The sequence below is a fragment of the Lynx canadensis genome, chromosome E1 (assembly GCF_007474595.2).
Source record: "Lynx canadensis isolate LIC74 chromosome E1, mLynCan4.pri.v2, whole genome shotgun sequence".
NCBI classification, from domain to species: domain Eukaryota; kingdom Metazoa; phylum Chordata; class Mammalia; order Carnivora; family Felidae; genus Lynx; species Lynx canadensis.
The window spans coordinates 47379289-47403904 of NC_044316.2; the positions used below are offsets into that span (position 1 = coordinate 47379289).

Below are 24616 nucleotides of genomic sequence, written 5' to 3' on the forward strand. Positions count from 1 at the left end.
CTGTTACAGTGCAGAGGCTGATGTGGGGCTTGACCCCATGAACCATGAGATCATGACCTGAGCAGAAGTCGAACGCTTAACTGCCCCTCTCTTAATACGTTTTACACCCAACTTTGAACAATTGGGCAAATTTTACATCAAAGTGCAGACTTCTGGCGGCTGTCATAGGCAGTACGGGGCTGGCCTTCCCATAGGGATGGAAGGAGAAGCCACGGCCCCCTAGGATAGGTCTCCGGCTCCCTGACCTCATCCAGACCCCAACCCTCACAGGAGTCTGCACATCTGCTTGTGGCCAGCGGGCTGTAGGCCGGCTACTGTGCCCACAGACTGTTCTGGTTCCCTTGGCCACGTGGGGGGTGCCATCTGCTCTTGCCGAGGGGAATGCCGTCTCACCCACGTCCCTCACCCCACGTCTCTCCTGGGTTGCCGTGGCCCATTTAGAACTGCCTCCAGCTCCAGGCCCCTCCCAGGTCCTCACGGGCCCCCTTTCCGTGCCGAGCCTGCCAGGGACTCAGCAGGCACTCTCCTGGCTTCCCAGGGGTCTGCCCAGTTGTCACAGCAGGAATGTACCCCCCGAGTCACTGACCGCAGGTAGACAGAACCGTGACTCCGGTCCCCAACTCCAGGTGAGACGGACAAAGGGAGTTTTCTCTGATCTCTGGGGGTGGGGCCACAGGTGGAAAGAATACCAGGGCTCTAGGGTCAGAATGTCTCAGGTCCAAATCCTACCTCTGCCTGTTATCAGCTGTTGTGTGGCCTGGGGCGGGTCACTTCATCTCTGCTCACGTACAAAACGCAACAAAACAGAAGATGTGCTGGAGGGTTTGGTACAGAGTAGTCACTATGTCATGGGTCACTGCCCCTGCCACAGCGAGGGTTCCACGTGGCACAGTACCACATGGGGTACTCAGGGGTCCGCCAGCCAGAAGCAAGCCCTTTCCCTGCCGCCTCTCTTTCTTCCAGGAAACAGTGGGCAATGCTAGTGTTCACAGTCCGATTCTGAGCTGCCAGGGGGTCCTGACCCTGCAACGGGACTTCACTTTCAGGTGGGGGATTAAATCCGCTTCTGTGCGCCCTTCTCAGGGGCTCGCGCCCACCCCAGAGAATCCTCTCTATGCCAAAGCCAAGAGTACCGGTAACGTCAGGTGCGGGAATCATTTTCTGATTAGTGCCCCTTCCGTGGGTGTCCAACTCAATGCCAGAAGTCGTGTCTGTTAGTGACATTGTCTGCCTTAGCTTATCTTCACCGGTTAAGGAGATGCCACAATGTTAATCCATTTCAAGGGTTTTGAACAAACAGTCATAAATATTTGAGCCTCTGCTTTGCCTATTAAGGGAAATGCCATCGAAGATAATTATTTTTACCTCTGCCTGACAGAAAGATTTACACAGAGGACAGGATTATATTACCCTCTGAGCAAAATTCAGAAACCGTGAACCTAGATGGTCCTCGTCTTCACTGCGATTATTCCTACGGCTGAATATGCCGAATTCCTGGACCCGGAGGGGGAAAATGCCGGCAAAAGGTAAGACAACCTACAATTACCGCGCAGTGAGTCCCCCCAAGTGGTTCAGCTTATTTTTCAACGAAAGCCAACTAGGATCTAAACACGGACTTTGGGGTCTGTTGGCGTGAGGGTCACGTTTTCCACACTGTAAGGCATGTCAAGGACAGGGCCCCGTGGGATACGCTACCCCAGTGGCACCCTGCTTGGCACGGTACGTGTGTGGCGTGCTCTCTGAGCCCACGAATCACTCAGGATCAGAGCAGCGGTTTAACGACGTGGGCAGTACGACGGCTGGCGGGCGGCTTGAGCCTGATGGTGAAGCCTGGTTCACGCACTTCTCAGTAATGTGGCCTCAGACCCTCACTGCCTCGGGCACCTCATCCTAAACATGCCGTGAGGACCACCGAGGGAGGCTGTGCAGAAGACCGTAGGGGTTCACAGTGCAACGTGGCGGATGAGTCAAGTGAACGATGACCACGGCAGGACCAACCTGTCTCGCGCCAGACAACACTCCGAGCTACGGACAACGACCTCATGAGGTCCACATTATTATCCCCACTTCACAGGTGGGGAAACTGAGGCACGGGATACTTAAGCAACCTGCCCAGGTGGCTGAGGTGCGCTCAAATATGATGATTGCAGTTCTAGAAAGGGCTCAGGTGAAAAAGCCAATCTCCAAAGGTTATATACAGTACGACTCCCCTGAGTGACATTCTTGAAATAACAAACTTATGGGATGGAAAATTGGTGAGTGGTTGCTGGGAGGTGGGGATGGGGACAGGAGGGGGGACAGGAGGAGGTGGGCGTGGCTATAAAAGGCTCCTAGGAAGGGACAGAACCATACTGTCTCCTGACTGTGGTGCTGGAGAACTGAATCTATACACGTGATCACGTTGCACAGAACTAAACATACACACAAATGAGTACAAGTTAAAAAAGAAAAAAAAAAAAGCTCCAAAGCTCCCAAGATATGTTATAGAAGCATGTTTACGTGTACTTGGAGGAGGAGAGTGGGAGTTTATCAAATACAGTTAGATGAGACACCATCATGAGTGTGGCGGGATCCGCCGTGTCCCCTTCCCCGAAGGTGGGTGCATCTGAATCCGGAATCTGTGCATATGTTAATTTTACATGGGAAAAGGGATTTTGCAGATGTGATTAAGGATCCTGAGACAGAGGGACAAACCTGGGTTATCTGGGTGGGCCCCACGTAATCACAATGGTCCTTAGGAGAGGGAGGCTATGGGGTTGGGGTCATAAAAGACAGAAATGGTAAGTAAAGACACTATGCCATGGACTGTAGCCACGTAGAGACTGGAAAAAGGCAAGGCAACAGGACTACCCCCCTACCCCCACCCCAGAGCTTCTGGAGGGAGCTTAGCCTTGCCAACAACTTGACTTTGACCCTGTGAGACTGATTCTAGACTTCTGGCCCCCAGAGCCTTAAGATAATAAATTTGTATTGTTTTAATCCACTAACTGCAGGGCTATTCTTTGTAGCAGCAACAGGAAACTAATACAATGAAGAACGTTAGAAAAAAAAAAAAAAAGGACAACAAACATCAATTGTTTGGAGCGGTTCGTCTCTGTGGGAGGCTGTCATCCCCGGGGATATCAGGTGGCTGAGGTGTTACTGAACACAGGAAGCTATTTGTTTGATCGCAGAGACTGGGTCTTAATGGAGATGAAGTTCAAACCACCTTTCTTCCTAAAAACACTGCCATTCCCGGTCACCACACTCTTGTAGGAGCTGGTGGGTGTTAAATGAAGCAGGCACAGAAGGTGTCAGAATAAACACTGCATCAGGAAGTTGTATTTTTACTGTATGATCTTCCCCATTCTTTGTGTTTGAAAAATATGACACTTCAAGCTCATGTGATGCCTGGAGATCGTGATGCATGAATTCTTTGGTGGGGGGAGGGGAAACCCCACTAAGTTATGTATCAAGATAATACGTCACCTTTGTGGTTGGGAATTTAAGTTTCTGAGTAAATGCTCTAAGTCTATGTCTCCACACTGTCTGGGCATGTAACAAACAAACAAGCTCTTAACAAAGGGAAAAAAATTTAGCTTCCCTTTTGGAATCCTGGCTACCACCGAGGGTCTGTTGGGTGCAGAACACCGTATTTGGCATTTCTGTCCTCAGAGCGATTCTACAGGTGTAGAATCTCTAACTTGCTGCTGTGGAAACAGGGCTGCAGAGAGCTTAAGTGACTTGCCTGAGTTCCCACAGCCTGCAGAGAAGAGAGTCAGGACTGAAGCACACACTGGGCTGATTCCTACGCGCGTGTCTTTTTCAAGATACCTACTGCCTCTAAGATACCTACTGCCTCTAAGATAAACATTTGGGGCAACAGGTTAAATAAATGCCACACAAGCTGCCAACAGCTAGCGCAAGAGCTCTGCTAGAGGGAAGGATGACCTGACTTTGTTACTTTCTGTCATGCTGCCGCTCAGCTGGGAAGAAACTGTTGCAGCCACAGGGCTGTGTGTGGGGACAGAAAGTTGGCTACACAGTGACCCAGGGTTACAGCCCACCCAGTCGCTGGCGTGTAGGAAGATTCACAACAGGAAGAAGAGTACTCAGTACGTATCGTGACAAAGATGAAGCAACGTGGCCACTGTTGCAAACACACATCTTGGAACCACTGCCTTTACGACCGCGCGGAAATGTTCACGATCAATTCCAGGGTGTCATTTAGAGAACCAGTCACTTGGATTTTACCAAAAAGCCATCATCGGAACCACCTTCTGACCCAGTTTTCCCAGGCAGAACATTTTTATGAGCCAGATCCCCCCTTCTCTGCCCAACAGTGTAGCTTAAATTGTTTTGACCATGACCGTGTAAGAAATCTATTTCATTTACCACACAACACGGCTCCACGAAACGAGACATATCCTTACCATGTGGCGAGCTCTCGTACTTGTTTTCTAATTTGCTCTAGTTCAGTTTAGTCCATTTTGTGCTCACTGACCTAGTGATTCACTAATGATTCTCTGCCCCGGCGAGGCTGTTGATTGTAGTTGCTATTTGAAAGGTCTGATCTAGAAAACAAGGGGAATCGGGGTCCCTACCTCTGGAGCAATGTAATCTGGAGTCCCACAGAAGGTCCTGGTTGTGACTCCATCCATCATGTGCTCTTTGCACATCCCGAAGTCAGCAATCTTGATATGCCCTTCTGAGTCCAGCATGACATTGTCTAACTTCAGATCCCTGCAAGGAAGCAGGACAGCATCAGCGTCCTTCCCATGACACTACGTGGTTTGCTCTGGAGCCACTGAGACGGAAGGACATCTGACTAGCTACCATCTCAATGGCATATAACTATATGGGTCCCAGGAGAGCTGGGACAAGGAAATAACTCTTTCTTTTTCTTTTTTTAATCTCCAGAGAGAGCTTAACATAGCGCCTAGGACACAGTAGGTAGTTAATAAATGCACATCGAATCAATGACTGAATGGTTGGACTAGTGATCCCCGACCTCGGCTGAGCATGATTCTAACTTAGCAGATCTGGGCAGATCTCAGTCAGATGATTTACTCATATCCCACAGGAGGGGTGCCTGGTGCACAGCCAGGTTTGCAAAATCACAGGTTTAGAACAACCTCATTGGGTCACACAAGTGTCCCTTCCAAGTGTCTACTGTATGTCTTTTACTCTTCAATTAACACCAGAATTCTTTCTTTGGCATCAGACTCTCACTGTAGAATACAACCTAAAGGATTTAATTCAATGGTTTTCTTTCCCCTGCCTCTCCCTAGCTCCCCATGTTCCTCTCCTGCCGAGCATCTATAACAGAAATTCGTTTTCCATTGCTCCCTGACCTCCATTCCAAAAAAAGGCAGAGGAAGGAGCTGCCAGGGGAGAGGAAAAAGCACGTTTTCTTGTGGGAAACAGAAGCGAGACAGAAAATCTTTTGACATCCGGAAATCAGAAAGTGGCTCTGATTTGCCAGGAGGCTGCCGACAAAGGTGGGTCCCAGCAGGTCTCTGTTACCTCAATGGGTAGCAATTCCATGTCTTAAGTTCCCACCACAGAATTACGCACACACAGAGGTGCAGGGGTCCGTCGCAGTGCTGCGGGCAGGGATTCAGCACGCACCTGTAAATGATTCCTCTTTTATGAAGAAAGAACAATCCAATGGAGATCTCTGCCGCATAAAATCTGCAGAAGGAAATGCTGGTCAGGCCTCTGGCTTGCTCTTTGGATTCCTGAATGTTTCGTACCCTTCTAGTTCAGGCATCAAAGAGATACTAGAATGTTAGAAGATCCCGGGACACTCAGAGATCAGCATGGCCCTACCCATGACTAACTCTTTGCCCTTCCCTCTGCCGTTTCACCACTCCAACCTCCCGAGGCATTTTACAGCTACTAAGTCAATGAGACAGGTTTATTACCTGTCTGGAAACCAACACTTCTTGTCTGAGGTGGGTGGACAGGTAATTTACTGCTTAAACGAAATTTCGAATACAATCTTTTAAAGAGTGGCTGCTGGACTATTTTGTGTCAGGACTCGGGTAGAGTGGAGAAAACTGCCATTTTCCTATTTGTGGACAGTGCCTAGTGAGGCACCCTGTAGCTGGTGAACTCACCACCCCCCCCCATCCTCGCCCCAAGTGCTGAGATAAATGGGACACGCACCATGATTCATACTCGAGTTTACCCTTTTAAATAATTCATAATAAACTCAGAGTAAATGCTGAAAGAGGTTTTAAAATTTGCAGAGTGTTTAGGAATCTTTGAAGTCTGAGAAGCCAAAAGACTGTGCCTGTGCAAACATCACACCCAGGAGGCTTAATATAAGCAGAGAGCAACCTCTCTAATGATAAGGACCAAACTCTTACTGGGGATGGGGGTGGGGGGCACCCCTAAGGTCCGGCAGGAGAAGGACGGGATGGGGGGAGGGAAATGAGATGGGATTCCGGGCGACTTTTACATATCTTTCATGCTTTCCTGTATTTTGAAAATAAACACTTTCCAGGAACACAAATACAACGTTAAGGCCACCGAACGAGATGTCTTAATGTTACCTTGCAACCTAAGGTTTGCTATTCTGCTACTTGCTCTTTCCAGCTCTGTGTTATCAAGCTTTACTTTACAATCTGAGCATTTTAATGCTTTATAAGTACCAGAATGAGAGAGGAGATAAAGACAGGCATTTCTGAAAACTGAAAAGCAAAAAATAAAACCAGAAACAAAAAGAATCCCCCTTTGCATTAAAAAAAAAATTTTTTTTAAACATTTATTTATTATTGAGAGACAGACACAAAGCATGAGCAGGGGAGGGGCAGAGAGAGGGGGAGACACAGAATCCGAAACAGGCTCCAGGCTCTGAGCTGTCAGCACAGAGCCCGACACGGGGCTTGAACTCACAAACTGTGAGATCATAGCCGAAGTTGGTCACTTAACCGACTGAGCCACCCAGGCACTCCTCCCTTTGCATTTTTTTAAGCTTGTTACCACAGAATTCCCTCTTCTACCTTTAGTTCATCTTCCCTGAGACAGATCAACCAACCCGCAGAGGCCACTCTACAGACTTAGCTTTTAGACTGAACATGGGCCAGAATCCCATTAACATTTGCTAACTTAATTAATCAGGGCACGTGCCCACTATGCATCCTCGCTGAGGGAAATGAAAGAGCTGTTTGTATAGATTTGCTTCTGCTGAGTGTCCTGTGACCTCCTGGCCCCTGAAAAATGGTTTGATCTTTCAGGTATCAAAGTCCCTGCCTAGACGGGCAATTCTCTGTCTTCCCCGGAGCCCGTGTCTCTCCCCCACGCTGCTGACTCCTGCGGCCCCGATGAAACCCTCCAAGCTGAGCTCCCGGTTCTCCCCCAGATCCTCTCCTCCTTGGCGGCTGCTCCCTCCCAAACCGAAGATGAGGTATCACCCGAAGAGGTTTCTCTCTTATTCCTCCAGACTGTTTCTCAAAGACCCTTACCCCTCTTTGGATCCAAGGTCAAGACCGAATTAAAGCTCCGTTGTCTCTCCTCTACACAGATTTTCACCAACCCCCTTGCACCGGCCCCTACGCTCCCTCCCTCCTTCCTTCCTTCCACTCTTGGTCAGCGGGGCTCTGTGAAAACTTAGCCTCGGGGTATCAAGCCCCACTGAGCCCCCCAACAGCCTTCGGTGGTCCTCAGCCAGGTGCTCCACCGGACTCATCATCAGGAGCTCCTCCCCGCCCCCCCCCCGGCCCCCCCCCGACCCAATCTCAAACCGTCTTCTGCCCCGCTGGCTTGGGCAAGAACATTCCCTGAAGATGTTCTTTCCTCACTCTCCTCTTTATCAGGGCTTGCATGCTATCTGTGCTGCTTCTAAAGTGACGGCTACACATGACAATGGTCCAGAGACTTCTTCTACTCCATGTCAGGTGGTGAGCTCCCCGAGGGCAGAGAAAGCCTTTCACATCCCAGTGCCTGATGCATTGTGGGTGTGCAAGGGGCTGACTCGATCAGTGAGGGTGGAACTGGGGGACGGGGGGAGGATACACCGGCATCTCCAATTCACCGGAAGTAGAATAAACCTCTCCTTTGGAAGCACATAGATGGACCCAGCCAAGAAGTCTGCCCCCTGGGAGGTTCCAGTGCTCAACTCCAAAGTGGCAAAGCCCCATCTTCCACATTTGAACTGTCTAAATTAAGGGACTTAAAAAAAAAAATACTCACACTGCTTGTGGTTCCTTAAATTTTCCTACTTGCTGGATGTGGTACATGAGGTCCCCACCGTTGACATATTCCATGACAAAGTACAGTCGATCCTGAAGACCAAGGTTCAACACGTGAGTAGGGCTTGGCCACGGGCCGAGAGGCTTCCTTCACTCTTTCCAGACTCTGCTTGGCTTTCGCATTAGTTAACAAACTGTGGGCCATGCTGGCAGAGCTGATCAGTGGAGCCGAGCCCTTCGAGATTTTTCTTCCCCGATAAAAAATACGTAATGAACCCTAGTGCACGAGGGCCTTGGGAAGTATAAAGTCATTATGTAACTCTGAAATAATGGCCCTCTGTCAACATGTCTGCCCCCTTCTGGTTCCGTATGCTCCCTGTTACAGTAATGGCCTCACACGCTCTTCCCCTTTCTCCTGCACACATACTGCACGTTTAACGGATGCTGTGAAGAATCCTCATGGGCCGATTATTGACTTTTAACTAGTGTTTCTGGTTTGCAGCGTCTGGGGGGCAAGCCACAGTGATGCAGTCATAGGTCTCACTGGATGCTTCTGGAAACAAATCTCATGAGCTGGGTTGGGCTCCTAAATTATAAATGTTCAATACTGTGAGGGAGGGAACTGTAACCGGAGAGGCTAACCAAATGTTCTTTTGCATCCATAACAGGCCCAAACATTGTTTCTTATTTTCTGTCACTGGCGTGCTGAGTGTCGGCCCCGCGGAGGGCGGACATCACAGAACTCTGTGTATTTATGAGGACATTGTAGCGAGGCAGATGGGGAAGCCGGGGTTGAACGGCACAGCACACCCAGGTGAAAGCCAACCTCGGCTCGCTTCTAGACATCATCGCCATTTCACGGAGGTTATGAAACATTCAAGTGTTGCACAGGGAGGGACAAAATGATGAAGCGGCTGCTGACAGCCGGGAAACAGCTCCAGAAGCTTCTATCTCTAGCTTTCCTGTTAGGAATTTCAACTCCATCTTTATTTCTATGTTTTGTTTCTTTCCAGAGCTTAAACAGTGTTACCAGTGTCCCGACCAGGGGGACGGGACCTGGGCCGGGGTTCGGAGACATGGACCCCTCTCTGGCACATCGCTCTTCCCTCCCTGGCCAAGGGATTTTAAGGAGAAACGTTAAGACGGTAAGTCATTTTCTGGCCAGAAGGAAGTTGAAAATAATTAAACTCCTAACAGTAATAATTATAGCCACTTATTATTGAGTCATATCTTAGCAAGGGCAGCCATCGAGGAGTAGAAAGCCTGTCTTTGGTGCCACAAAAAAAGTTTATATTTCTTGCAGGGCACTGGCAAGCTCCATGCCAGGAGCTTGGCTGATCAGTGTTTTGGAACTTGTTTTGTCCTCTTTTTAGTTTTCCTGTAAGACAGGGCTGGGCAAACTTTCTGTAAAGGGCTAGAGACAGTAAATACTTCGGGCTCTGTGTGGGTCTTGGAACTATTCTACTCTGCCTTCATAGCCTGAGAGCCACCGTGGATGATAAGGACACGAAGGAATGTGGCTGTGTTCCAAGAAAACAATTCATGGCCACTGAAATGTGAATTTCATCTAATTTACGCATGTCACAAAATATCATTCCTTGTGGGTTTCTTTCCTCTCTAACCTTTCTTAGAGCTCATGGGCTGTCCAAAACAGACCAGATGGCCAACCCTGCTGTGTGCAGGAAATAAGAATACACCCTTTCAGGAGATCAAGTTTCCTAATGTTCCGAGGCTATGCTTGGCAACTGATCAGTAGCCTTAAAAAGCTGGGACCGTGAGTTAGTTTATTGGTTTTGTATCCTTAGGTCCTAGCACAGTGCCTGGGATAACAAAAACCTTTCATGCAAATGTCTGCTGAATTCAACAGCATTAATGCCGCGCCTCTCAGTAGGGCACATCCCAGAGAGGGGACACCCCAAAGCTACCGGTGGTGCAACAATGGGAGGTTGTTCCCAGCTTATGCCCTTCTTCAGCCTTCTCCACTGGAGTAAGGTTGATTCAGACGCTTAGAACACTCCGGTTCAGGGGTCACCCTTGGTAGCACATGCCGTATGTTGTGCTACAGGTACACTCTCCCAGGGTCCTTACCACCGTCTGGAAGCACGAGTGTAGCTGTGTCAGGAACGGGGGCTTGTCAAGCAAGGCCAGGACTCGCTTCTCCACCATGGTGCACTCCACGTCGTCATCCTGAATCACCACGTCCTTCTTCAGGATTTTGATGGCATACAGTTCTTCTGTCCCCTTCCTGTCAGCGAGCATCACCTGGGAGCAGACGGAAGGCAACCTGAAAACTCTGACCCTATGTCTGGTACTGGGGGTAGGGGAGGAACCTGGTCAGGTGACCACTCAGACTGTTCTAGTTTGTGCAAGTTTATAAATGTGTGATATAAACACATTCATAAAGTTCCATTTTGTGTGTGAATTTTGAGATACTGCATGTCAGTGTAGATTAAATTCCTCCAGCCCTGTGTAATTTAGAAACTGTTGGGATTTGCACCCTGTGTAGGCTACGGCCCCATGATGGCGCTATTGTGGCTGCTAAAAGGAACATACACGGCCCTCAGCATTAGTCTTGAAGGGTGCACACTTTTCAGGAGCATCCTTTGTACAAAAATGGGACTGACCTTTATAAGCTTCTCACGAGTCAGGAGCCAAGACAGAAAAAGGCAGGATGGAAATCGCTTCCTGGATCTACCATGAGATTTGGGGCCAGAGAAGCCAAATGTGGTCATATAGGTTGATCACCGAAGAAACCCAGTTCAGCATCTCCTAATGATTACATTCACTTACTACAAATCCACTTTTCATTTTTAGTTGTGAAAATTAATCATTCAGCTAACATTTTGGAGCACCTGCTTTGTTCTCAACCCTGAAATGGTAACATACAGTGAACCCTCTGTAGCTTTTTTTTTTTTTAAGTTTATTTATTTATTTTTAAAGGGAGGGGAGAGGCAGAGAGAGAGAGAGAGAGAGAGAGAGAGAGAGAGGGGAGCAGAGAGAATCCCAGGCAGGTTCCGCACTGTCACTGCAGAGCCTGATGCAGGGCTTGTACTCATGAACCATTAGATCTCAACCTGAGCTGAAGTTGGATGTTTACCCGACTGAGTCACCTAGGCGCTCCCTCTCTGTAGCATTTTGGATACATTTGTTTTTAAAGACATTAAGCAGGGGTGGGGGTGGGCGGGGGACATCTAAGAAACTCGTACAGATACCAGGGAAATCTCGAGCGCTGTTCTGGAAACCTCAGGGGGCCCAGGATGAATCCCAGCATTCTCTGCAAAAGCCTCCCCCGCCCCGCCCCCCACCCCAGACAACTGCCCTCTCACCTTTCCAAAACTCCCCTTCCCCAGCACCATGAGGAAATTGAAGTCTGTGAGTTTCACTCTGTCAAGGTTGTTGGAAGGTTGTCTCCTGTCTTCTGAAGGAGTGATGACTTTGTTACCAGCAGGGCCGAGCTTCGCTTTCTAAACAACAAGCACACACACACACACACACAGGTGAAAACAATGGGTCACTGTTTTTCCCCCCAGGAAAAAGAATGCATTTAAGGAAGCTTGATGTGAGGTGGGAGGTGGGATGGGGGCAAGAAAAGAAATCACAGGGTGATGAAATACCCATTCAAAATTCAGTGGCTATATACTTACCCTAAGGGCAACGTTTTCAAAGAAAAAAAAAAAAAAAAAAAAAAAAAAAAAAAAAATTGCCCTTCCCTATTAAGAGACCACTCTTTACATAGATTACCCAAGAATCAAGTTGTGCGATTTTGCTGATCTTTGTTCTAGGGTGTAAAAGTCAACCTCTGGGGGACAAGTGCTTCACAATGGCTGAAGTAATAAAAGAAAGAAACTGTGCTCTGACACTTTTCTTATTTGTAGATTTTCCAATTTAAGATTCATCTGCATAAAGGCAACTTGTACTCAAGGAAAAAAGGAGGGTAGAGTCCCCTGGAGAGAAACCTCTTAACCGGCAAGCTGTGGGGATGATTTATTGCTACTTTAAAAGGCACAGTAAGAAGAACACAGGGTGTGTGTGTGTAAGTCAAAAGGAAAAGAAACGGTGATATGCTTGAGAACCTGGTTTCACACAAAACACACAGCACCCTTTGAACCTGAACGACCCTTGGCCAGTGACCTGGCAGTTACCAGAAGGAGTTTCTGTAAGCTAGACTCCTGCTACCCAAAGGTGCTGGAGAGACCTCACCCTCGTTACTCTGCCTAAGAGTTAGAGGCTCAGGTCAAAGGTGGAGGAGAGACAGAGGGCTCAGTAGAAAAGGACAGGCTCATGGGAATCACACGGGAAGGTCTCCACAGTCAGCAAAGAAGCCTGTGGAGAATCTCCCGACAGACTCTGCGTGTGGAACACCTGCCTGATGGTGAGAGAACCAGTCTCTGAACATGTCAGCTGCTGAAAAGGCTGGGGTCCTGCGGTTTGGCCGAACAGCCAAAGCCACAGCCCTGAGCCCAAGGGCAAAGACTGTCATTCTGCCTACATTCTTAAGGGTAAGGTGCACTGCCCCCCCCCCCCCCCCCCCCCCCCCCCAGCCCCAGGGCAGCAGACCTATGTGCAGGTGCCAGGACATCACTCAGGTGACTACAAGAAGGTGCAGGACACCTGCAGGCATTCTGGGTTTTACTGTGTGACCAAAACACCGTCAGCATCAGTTCTGAGCTCTTGGAGGAGGGGAAGACAGGGGATCTGACACGTTTTCTTTAGCAGCAGAGAAGGCTCTCCGGGAACCACCCATATTCCCTCTTAGAGCAACAGCATCCCTTCATCCCACACTTACTGAGTACCTCGCATCAGGCCCTGTGGAAGAGGCTGTGCGTTAGTGGAATGAGCCCCAGCCGTCTCTGGGCCCCCAGGCCTCAACACAGTGCTTGGCACAGGGCGTGCAACTCTACACTCTGGCTGAATGAGGAAATGAAGCGTGAATGTATCCATCAGATACTGTCAGGGGATGCTTTTCCTTGATAAAAATAACACGTATGTATAGGGATCAAACCTCATGGCTTGAGTGTATATGCTTGGATGGGTTGAGCACACCTGCTGAAGCGGAGACATTAAGACACGGGGTGGGGGGGGGGGGAAGATGGTCCTAATTTTTTTGCTACCAGGCTGAAAGTATTTAATACAGCTGTACTACATACACCTCTATGCGGCCGTGCCTGGTGGGAAACGCATGTGAACCTGGGGGCTGGTGGATACACTGACACTCTTTAAAGACAAAACCTGATCTGCAGTGATACATAAATTGGCCTCCACTTTGACAGAGGATGGAAGGAATTTTTAGACAGACCTGTGAGAAAGAGCCCGGATGTAGCCGCTAGGGTTACATCAGGAGCCCCCTTCAACTGCAGGACCAGCCCTGTCCTTTGGAAGCTGGGGCGCAAGGGTGGTTCTAGGGGTCCCAAACAGACCAGTTCGACCACTCGCCGCTGACAAAATCCAAAGGCAGACAGATGAGTTGGAGGTGCAACAAGCAAGGAATTTATTGCAGTGAGGCCAGCACCAGGAAGACAGCGGACTAGCGTCCCAAAGGCTGTCTCCGAAGTGCTGAAAACACTTCCAGGTTTGTGTAAGGAGAATGTGGGACAAAGGCCGGTGGGTACACACAGGTGGGCAGTGAAGGCCAAGTTGATCACTGTCTTGGGGTCAATCGCGCGGGGTCTTGCTGGCTCAGGGCAGTCCTGATTGCTTGAGAGAGGGCAGTTTCGGTCCCCATCACGGGATGCTTTGCCCGCAGGGCCTGAGTTAAGAGAGAAGCTGGAAAGAAGAACTTAGTCAATTAGAAAGTACCGACTGAGGTCAACAGGGAGGTAGCTGATGTCCTCTTTCACTCCTAACATCTGCCCCAGGAACGATTCCAAAGTTGGTAAGCTCTGTGGTGTGTGTCGAAGTTCGAAATGAACAATTGGGAAGTTTGAGAAGAGAATACCAACTCAGCTACTCTATTCTGTTCTGACTTATAAAAAAGAAAAGTTATCAGGAAGAGGCACAAAGAGATTAATTTTATTCTGTCATTTTATTCGTGATAAACTGTGAAAAGATCCCCATACAATAGACTCAAGTCTCTGAGGTGCTTGAAACCATTGAAGGACGTCTTCACCCAGGTGAGGCTGTGGTTGAGCTGGTGCTGCCTGGGGGCCACCCGGCTTCCACCTGAAGCGTGGGGGGGTTCTAACCAGAGGTTCCAGACTCAGGCGATTTCCTAGAGCCCCTGCTCCTTCCTCCTTTGATGCTTCAGCACCACGGACAGTGGTGACTTCCAGAACAGACACTAGGCTTTTGACACACTGCCCTCCCTGGGGGCCATAACCGAGCAAAGACCTTGAGTTTTGTCCTATGGCCTTAGTCCAGTTATAGGGACAAGATTTTCCCCAAGGGGATGTAAATGCGATAAAAGCGTTTCTGCATCCGAGTACTTCTCAACCCAACTGCAAGGGGATCTTAGACCCTGCTCTGAAGTCAATCTGTGAGGTCTGGGGGACGCAGACGGCATCTCCTGCTGCCAGGAGGTGAGGCCGGATGGAGGAAGGACCCCAGTTTCTTGCCCTGCCAGGGCAGATTCCATTCTCGTGTCTCTCTAGCCAGAAGCAGAGCTGGGTGCCACGTGGCTGGTGGAGCAGGGGGCTGGTTTGGAAGGAGACGGGACAGGCTCTGCCACACCGACTGCGTTCACCATGAGAGGGCTGGCTAGAAAGTGGCCTGACCCAGAGGGCGACATGGATTTCTCCCCAGCTCACGGCGGCCCTGAGATAGAAGCTGCCAACCAGAGTAACGTGTCTTCCACATTTCCCCTTCGGAACAGGCTTCTGGAGTCATTTCCACACGGCCCCCTGCACGCCCGGCTGCCGGATGGCATGGAGCCGTCTCCAATATGGACCTTTCAAAGCCAGCCCTTCTAAGGCAGGCAGGCAATTCCACAAGATCAAAAGCTCAGTGGTCTGGGCCTGACTTTGGCAAGCCCCTCTCTCAGCCTCGGTCTAATCGACAGCACAGCTGGAGGAGGCAGCCGGTGGTGACCCTGGTAGCTGCACAGCTGCAGGCTGGTGGGGAGGCCAGAGGGCAGGGAAGGCAGAGGATCCCCAGGAGGGTGGGCTACACAGCCTCAACCTCCAGTCCACTCTCAGGCAGCCTCTGCCTCCAGATGTCCATCCTTCGCCACTCCCCACCCCCTCATGCTGTGGGAGTGCAGTCTGCCTGCCCCGGACTGTCCTGCAATGTCCCCCACCCCTTCCCAGGCTGACATCTGCCCTCCTGCAAGGCCTCCGCGTGCTTGTCCTCTCTTCAAGGCCTCCCGCTATTTTCCCTCACAGTGCCCTGCTCTCAACAGCTCGTATGGCAACGTGTAAATACTTATAGGGTATTCGTTTAACGCCCCTCCCAGTAACACTTTACAGCTAACTTATCAGCGGGTCATGCCAAATCTACCTGCAGATTCTGTCCAGAATCTGGCATCTTCTCAGGGTCTCCTTCACCGCCTCTCTTTTGAGGGGGGCCTCACTTTTCGTATCCCCACTTTAGTGACCTCCCTTTCTGGACATTCCCTGGAGGGATCCTGTCCTGCTTCCCTGGCTTCCCATCTCATGGGACAGAAAGAGGCCAAGTTGTCACAGTGGATGAGGAGGAGACGCTTGGCTGTCAGCTCTCTGCCCTCGCTCCCATGGCTACCTTGGCTGCTCTGTTCCAACCACACTGGCCTCCAGTCTTTGGCCGCCCTTCCCATAGGGGCCTTGCTATCTTGTTCATCCACAGAATCCAGCTCAAGTATCACCTCTCCATCTTTTTGATGCCTCCTCCCCTCCTGGGATTTCCAACCTATGTCAGACTTTGTCTATGACTGGCCCACCTCCCCGGAGCTTTTGGCTCTGCACCCCTGCGTGCATCTGAGGCTCCTGTTTGGGCCACGCCTGCAGAACAAGCTGGACGTTCCCATGTTGGTGCCCCAGGAGGTCGTGGCCTCCTTAGGTCGTCTCCCTAGCACTCCAGTGGGACTGCGCTCCAGTGTGTCTACTGAGGTACCACCTGGATAACTAACATACCCTTGGCTGGACTTTCTCTCTTCCCTGGGTCACATCCCTACTTCCCTCCCTGCCCCCTAGGACTCTTGGAATCCCTTCCCAAATGGGCTCCTTGCCCTCAAAACTCTGTGGCAGAGTTGACTTCTGAGGAACCTAAAGAAACACATGTACCTTTTTGGAGGATTTACTGGTCTTTCTCACTAGACTGTGAGGTCCTGGAAGGCAGGGGGTCATCTTATTCATCTTTGTATCTTTAGGGCCAAGCACCGCACTGGGCACATAACTGCACATTCACTGAATATCTCATTCATTCATTCATTCATTCATTCATTCATTCAAAGACATACGTCTTCACTAAGCCCCACAAACAGAATTTGAAGAGGCCAAACCACGAACGGTATGGCCAGCCAGACGCCAAACGCGAATGCAGAAAAGCAGCTGTTCCCAAGTATGTCATTTCAGAGAGTTGCCCCTGGACACCGTGCACCGTGCATTTGGATGTTCACATATGGAACTTCTTCCCTCAAGCAACCACTGGTCATTCTGGGACAGCCTCAGACAGGGGCTATGAGGGCACCCCTGCCTTTAGGGAGCTCAGCCACACAGTGACCCTCCCCAGGAGCCACGCTAGGCAAGTTAGCTGGGCCAGCCGGCTGAAACCATGCCCTTGGAGGCTTCTCTGAGGGGACACTCCTCTAATGGAAGCTCTGTCTGCACTAGACCTAGCTGGAACCTGCCTGAAGACCACCAATGAGCCTCGGGGCGGTTTCTCTCTTTGAGCTTTTGAATGGGTCGTCTGGCAACCGGGCTCCGAGCAGGAGGAAGAGATCTGCCCTTCTCAGCTTGCGTATTGTTGACACAACACCGGTTGTCATGAACGTAATTCAGGCTTCACCAGGAGTGCAAAGAAAACCAATATATGTCTAGGGATAAAGCTGAAGCCAACAGCCTAACCGTAGAGATCTCAGCAAACCCGAGGAGGCCTCAGAATAAGCATGCCGACATCCTTCACTCAGCAACGCAAGCATGCCCTGTGCGGCCAGACGCCCCGCTGGGGTACGCGAGCAAACAGGAATTCGCACCCGGAGATGAGAAGCAGAGTGTCTCCTGAATACTGGAATCCAGAGGAGAGAGGAGGGCATCCACTGGGGCTGGATACTGAAAGCACATACGAGGCCACTGGTCATGTTCCTTGCTGATAAATCCCAAATCTTGACTTCTCTCTCAGGACACATTTTGATTCGGCTCATGGGTCCTTGTGTGTGAATTTAGCGCATTCCACCATTTATTCCACAAATATCTGTGTGTCCGTCATGCCCCACACATGGGGTCAGATGCTGGGGAAACCAGATCGATACGAAGTAGCCTCTCCTCTGAAGGACATGCAGTGCAAAGGCACCGTGGTCTGTGCCCTGTAATTCAGGGTGTGGTTTGTGGATCAGCTATGCTGGCACAACCAGAAGGCTTGGCAGAAATGCAGATTCCTGGGCCCCACTCCAGGCCTACTGAATCAGAACATGCATTTTGAACAAGACCGTCCTGTGATTCCTGATTCCTGTTTCAGATGTGCTAGTCTAAGATCATTGGAATGCTCCTCCAAGTTCAAAGTCCCCTCAGGGTCCCTGTGACCCTTTCCACCTTCCACAATCTTCAATTACCATACAAAATCAATGGCAAATTCTGGGAAGAGCCCCAGACTCCGACTGCAAAGAGTTGAGATCAAGTGTCGGCTTTATTCACTTTTGCTGTGTGACTCTGGGCAGACTGTACTGCCTATCAGACTGCTCATCTGTAATACAGCCGCACCAAGACCCCTGTATACCTGAGCTACACTGGAGGCGCAACGAAGAATCCTTTGCAAAAGCCCCCAGCGCAGAGCTCCACACCACAACCTTCTTTCCTTTGCCCCAGGGAAGGAGACGCGGCCCTTCGCCCAGCCTCCTGGCCTGCACCTGCTCCCTGACTACGGACTGAAGGCCTCTGTGAACAGCTGTGGGTCACCTGGGTCAGGGATCTGCCTGACTCATGGTCCCGAAACACCATGACCTATGGATATGTGTCAAGGCCGCAGATAGGTTCTGCAGGGGCTCAGGACCTGTGGGCAGGCTGCAGCAGGTCCCTTGGACTTCCACGCTCCCGTGCCCTCCTGGTGGGGTAGGAGAGGAACTGGGTCTCAGCTCCAGCTACTCCCCGATTTCTGGAGCATCTTCTGGAACACCCCCAGGGGCTAGGACCATGCAGGAAAGGACCGTGACTTAGTACATGACACAGAATGTTTTAAAGGGGAAGTAAGACCGGAAATGATGACACATGGTGTCTGTAAAGAGAATACAGGGACTTCAACTACTGAAGCTTTAGCATGCTCTTTTTAAAATTAGACTAAAACGCAGCATGGTTTATTGGTTATGATTAAGCAATGCAGAATCCAGGACTGTAGGTTCCTTAGCACATCAGCAGGTCAAGTCCAGGCTCATGCTGCTATGTGGACCGCCAGGTGTGAGAACGGGCGACGTGCTCTCCCCCATGGGAACATTTCTTAGTAACTGACACGCACCTCATTTTACCCCAAGGGCACATTCCCCAAAAGTCCTAGCAGTCTGCAACCATTGAAGGGGTTCACCAATTTAAAGGACTCCTAGGCGAGTTTCTGTAAAGCACATCAAACAGGGAGAATCTGAGTCCCACAAATGAATATTCTTGCAGGGTGGGGTCAATGTGTGTGTGTGTGTGTGTGTGTGTGTGTGTGTGTGTGTGTGTGTGTTAAATACCTGTGCCTGAGGAGCGGCTGTGTGTGTTGTCAGAAGCTCTACACATGTAGATTGTTATTGGTGGGGGTGGGGAGGAGTTTCAAGTGAAAACTGAGAGGTGGATATGGGCAAACTATGGCACCGGGAGTTCATGAAGGATTGGACTGTGGTAGATGTTAGCTCTCTACTATCACGTTGGGCCATTTGCCGCCGCTGAGATGTGATGATCTGACCTACAGTGATGCCAATTCCAAACGCTTTAACACAAGACCATAGATGGTCTGCAATTTGTGAATTTTGTATAATGATTATACACTAGCTTCGGTGTGTGGGAAGACAGACAGAACATTAAGACATGGAAAAGTGTAGAGTCCTACATTGCCAACCCCCAATACAACAGCACCCTGGCTAGCAATTCTTCTAGGGGCGCTATCTTATCCTCAGTAGGAATCCAAGCCCAAAGGTTCTTCTGTAGTAAGGAAGCAGAGAGGAAACCGTAATTCCAAGTCCACTGTGTAATCATGGAGCCTTTGAGTAACCCTCCAAAGTCTACTTGTAATGCTTTCCGTTTTGTTTTAAATGTGCCCACTTGTACCGATCTTGTGAACGTGTCTTCAATAATATTGTATCTCTTAGCATAACAGGAAGCATGGTTTTGATGACTGTCTTTATCAAAGATGTTTGCAAAGCACAGAGAGAGGAATCTGACAACAGCAGGTTCTACTTCTAAGGTTCCAGGGGCAGACAGTCCAACAATGACCAACTGTAGGAGCAAATGCCGAATGGGGATTTCTTCTACTTATTTATTTATTTTTGTTTACAACAAAAATGTCCTGTGTTCAGGGCTTATCTGAACAATTCTGACAATCTAAGACTGATGGTGTTTTGGTGTTGCTCCATAAACACAAGTATCTGTGCCCAGCATCTTAGCCCTAGGATAACATATTCACCTGCACCCAGTGCCGTGTTTGTTAGATTGAGCGGTTTCGGGAGAAGAAAAACACAAAGGAACTGAAGGCATTTCGATGATCCCATGAACGGAATACGGCCGGTGTGTTTCTAACAAGCCATGAGTCATGACATCTACTCTATAATCGGGCAACAGGCTAAAGATGATGTGCTACAGTCTCCTGGGTAACACAGTTGGAGTAAATAAAATGCTTGCTCTTCTCTGGCTAAATGGTCTTTCATCTTCTGGAACATGCCAAGCATGCTTACCACCCGAGGGCCTTTGTACTTTCTGCTCTGTCAGGTGATGCTTTACAGCTGAGGCTTCGACACAGCCCCCCACCCTCTCCTTCCTGTGGCGTGGATTCCCTCACGGTCCTCTCACTACCTAGCATGTGTTTCTTCTCCCTCCACTGGAAGGGACCTTATCTGTTCTGCTCACTGATGGATCCCCAGGGCCTGAGAGAGCGCCGGGCACGGTGCTCCTCAAATACCTTTACAATAAGTGGAACGGACGTGGACCCTGCGGGAGATGGTGACTTTGAACACAATATTTTTTAAGAGGCAGAGTTACTGCTTTTTAAATAATTTCTATGACAATGCTGCTTCTTGTTAGAATAGTAGCACTGGTTCATTTTAGAACATTTCACAGGCACGGGTACGTGAAAACAAAAAAAGACACCTTAAAATAGCCATAGTTTTACCGCCCAGAGATCATCACTGTTAACATTTTGGTATGCATTCTTCTAGTTCTCTTCACGTTTTCTTCTTTTGACGTCTACGGAATTACATCGCTGGCAACCCGCTTTACGCCTTCGTGTGCTGTAAACGTCTTACCTAATAAGTACTCGTCCACCACATGGTTTTACTGACTGCGTAATACTCCACTCTCTGGCTCCACCTCAGTGTCCTTAGCTCTTCCCCTATTGCTGGACAGCTATGTTGTTTCCAATTTTCAGTTTTCAGTAACACCCAGAGGAACAACTTTATGGTCCAAATCTCTATGCACGAAGTCCAAATAGTCCAAATCTCTCTCCAGGCTCCCTAGGATAGATTCCTGACGTGGGATGGCCGGGTCAAGAGGTACATTGCAAAAGCTGATGCCCAATGCCACACATTTGAACCTGACCATGAAGTGTCAGAGAGAATGGAAGTAAACCCAGAGAGTCAAGGCAACCCGATTCCTGAAGACAGGGTCTTGGTTTCTTTTAGGACGTGTGTCTAATTTTGTGGTTGAAATACCTATTTGTCCTTTTTTTTTTTTGTTTTTTTTTGTCCCCCCCCTACCCCCCCCACCGCCTTCAGATTCGGTAAGCCAGCCTGAAACTACAATCTGGAGGCCCGGGGTCAGGCGATTCCTTCTGTACAGGTATGTCAACACCTGCCGACCGGAGTTTCCTCCTGGAGTCGGGGTCACAGGTGAACAGCAAATCACAGGTGTGCGCCATTCATTCTTCTGCCGGCAGCTGCGGGGAGTTCCTCAGAACCAGAGACCGTCAGCCGCAGAAGTGTCCTTGGGAAGGTCTGATCTGCCTTTGGTGCAGGTAAAGGCACTGGGGTCTAGAGAGTGAACGCCACTACCCGTGGCCACTGAGCCGAGCCGTGGTGGTACTGGAGGAAGATGTCAAGCCTTCCTCTATACTGGTCCTTGGAACAGGACCCTATGCCACCTGGCAGAGAACCACCCCCCTGTGCTAAGAGTTGCCTCATCTGGGATGCAATGTTTTACCAACGGCACAAGGGTGACAGAGCGCTCAGCATTTGGAAGGAAGTTGGAGATAAGCTAACCTGAGACACCCATGTTACGGACTGCGGACGAGGCACCTGGGGCCTGGTGGGCTAAGTGATGTGTCTAAATCAGTTCTCCTCCCTGAGCTCTGATCTCTGAATTCGGTGGTCACCCTCCTATATCAAGGGTAGGCAAATGTCTTCCGTAAAGGGACGGATAATGAGGATCTTCGGCTTTGCCAGTCAACTATTCTAACAACCCGATTCTGCCATTGTAGCGTGAAAGCTACACGGATGGATGAATGAGCGAGGCTGTGTTCCAATGAAATCTCATTTACAGGAACAGGCAGCAGCCGGAATCTGGGCTGTTTGGGCTGTAGTTTGCCAACCTTTGCCCTATATCCCCGTACTGAGATTCAAACAGAAAGTCTGTATCTCCTTGCTAGCCCGTCGGAATGGCAACAATTAAGAACCTCAAATGCACCTGAATGATTCACTCTTCCACGATGCCTGATGTGCTCACCGGGACAGGAACAAGTTGTTTTGCTGCCAAACGACGTGGTGAGTGAAGTACTTATTCGGTAGAGTAGAAATTTAGGGGAAACCACATTAAGTCCTTTTCTTAAGAAGAAACATTTCTATGGACACATCGACTTAGGCTGCTGCCAGTGCTGAAATGAATTCACAGGAAGCCAGCAGGCCTGTTGTCATGGCAACCGAGCCTAGCATAAGGAGGAATGTGGGGCCCGTGACTTATTAGCACTCTGCCCAAGGTGGGGAAACACAGAGCACTTGGTTCTTCTTGGTGGACTGAATATCACACGCCCCTAGCGTCTTGCTGTGTCGTTTCCTCTTCCGCCAACCTAGTGTTCCCCCATTTCCCAGATCAGTCTGCTAACTGCTGAGGCTGACTGCTGCACGGTTATCAGGCTGGAGTATCACCGCGTGTCTCACCCGATACACAGATGCTGGGAAGGTTGCTGCCCTTAGTCCTCCCCAGGCGCTAAGATTCCAGACTTCAGGGAGGGTCCCAGGACCAAAAACTTCCCCTAAATTTTACCCTTTGCAAAAAAAGATGGTCTGTCACCAGGGGGTGATGGCAGACATTTGTCTGATGCCTCTGGGAAGGCATGATGGGAGTGGATGTGGCCGTGGCACGGTACCGATAGAGCATTTTCAGCACCTGGTACTTCTTAGAAACCTGTAATCCTTCTCCTGCCAGGAATGTTCCCCTTTGGGGTTAATACTGCACTGGCTTTATGAGTCAGCTCTGGCGGGGTCAGGAGCCACGTGAACTCCTGGAAGCTATCAAAGTAAATGGTTTTCCGGACTGTCAGCAAGGCTGCTTAGAAGTGGGGACTTCTCTGCTGCTAAGAAAGTGGGGTGGAGAGGAATGGGCTGGGGCTCACACAGGTCAGAACAGACCCCAGGAGTCACTCAGACCCAGAGAAAGCCTGGACTCCTGGCTTTCCTGGCACCTTATCATTCCATAAAACCGAGGAACAACGGGGGACCTAAAGTGCTGATGCATCTTCACATCCATCCAAGAGTAAAGAGATACAGTCACAAGTTCCTAACTCAGGTGTGCAACTTTTCCTGGAGTCTTTTATTTGCAAGTCTTGACTGCCCTCTTGTGGTGTTGCTTTTCTGGAGCGACTGCGTTTCGACTGGGATCTCTTAGTAGAAATAGGCCTAAGGTTCCCTGGTCTGGCCTACAGAGGTAAAACTCCTAAGAATGCTCAAATGAGACACCGATCGTATCTTCCCAGTTAGACCTTTGTAGGAGAGGACTCGAATCTCCAGCGTCAGAGCTGGGCCTCTGCGAAAGGCCCGTGGTCTGTGCACCGATGCCAGAAGTGTGTTTTAGAGTCTGGGCATGCTTCATTTCTAGAAAATAACATGTCGACGGTTCTAGACCTAGGATTCTTGAATCTTCTCCTCTGAGCCCAGACTTTGCAAGAAGCAGGGAAAAGGAGGCAGGGAGGGCTGTGAGGGAACGGGGGAGTGGCCCCGGGGAGCCTCTGTGTTTCTCTTAAAGGTAGAAACACAGAACAATCCAGGAAATAATGAGAAATGATGATGGGCACAGGAGCACAGAATTCAATAAAAAAGCCCATTGGGGAAATTCAGTTGGAGCTAAATGATCAGAGAATAGCAGCTCCTGAAATCAACTGAAGAAATAAAACACCAAAAACCCACAACCAAGCCATAACTGGCAATAAAGTCCACCTCCCTAGGGAAAGTTCCAGACACTTCCCTCCACCGCTGTCCAGCTGCTGCCGTAGAGGGTGAGCAGGACTGGGCATCTAGCGAACGAGGCCCAACCCCACCTCCTCGTGGAAGTCAACACAAACAAAATGATCCTTTCCCCAATACTAGATATGTTTGCTCGCTCATTTTTTTTTTTTTTTATCACAAAATGTCTCTGACAGCAGTAAGCATTTTGAAAGTGGAGCCGACTGCAATTAAATTTAGCACAACGTTTCCGTGACCATTGATTTCACCCTATCTTCACTGAGAGTTTTAAGACTGCACCGGTTTTTAAAAACGAGGGACCTGATTATAGCTCAGTGGGACAGCTGCTTCCCAGGCTAGCCACAGCTGTGTTGTCTGGGCTGTTCTCTGGGCCCCCTGGGGACACTGGCTGACAGGGAAGCTTGGGGATGCAAAAGGTGAGGAGCCTGTCCACCAGATGTGGACTGCAATACCAGTTACGGCACTGTTGACTTCTCTGAGGCCTCGGTTTCTTCATCTGTAAAATGGACTGAACGTCCCCACCTCCTCCTGCGTGGGGAACCCTCGCTTCCTACAGTGAAAGGGGCATAATGAGAGTTCAGTAGCTGCTGCCAGGCCAGAAGAGAGATTCCTCCCATGCACAGCAAGCAGAGAGGGGCAGAGATGAAGGAAAGGACATACACGGGGAGGGGGATCCCCACTGCCCTAGGGGGACGTGGCCAAGCAGTCCACGCGTGTTTGCTCTAAGAGCTGGTCTGCA

At 49.8% G+C, this 24616-nt stretch overlaps 1 protein-coding gene across 2 annotated transcripts in view; it reads right to left on the reverse strand.

Annotated features, from left to right (window-relative positions):
- Positions 1 to 24616, reverse strand: part of PRKCA (protein kinase C alpha) — a 401401-nt gene that overhangs the window by 46852 nt on the left and 329933 nt on the right. For both annotated transcript variants that reach the window (XM_030295703.1, XM_030295704.1), the window contains exons 9-13: positions 11504 to 11641; positions 10266 to 10439; positions 8179 to 8270; positions 5611 to 5673; positions 4584 to 4722 (exon numbers count right to left, since the gene is read on the reverse strand). In XM_030295703.1, the coding sequence (XP_030151563.1) occupies positions 4584 to 4722; positions 5611 to 5673; positions 8179 to 8270; positions 10266 to 10439; positions 11504 to 11641 (606 nt within the window). The remainder of the gene's footprint in view (positions 1 to 4583; positions 4723 to 5610; positions 5674 to 8178; positions 8271 to 10265; positions 10440 to 11503; positions 11642 to 24616) is intronic.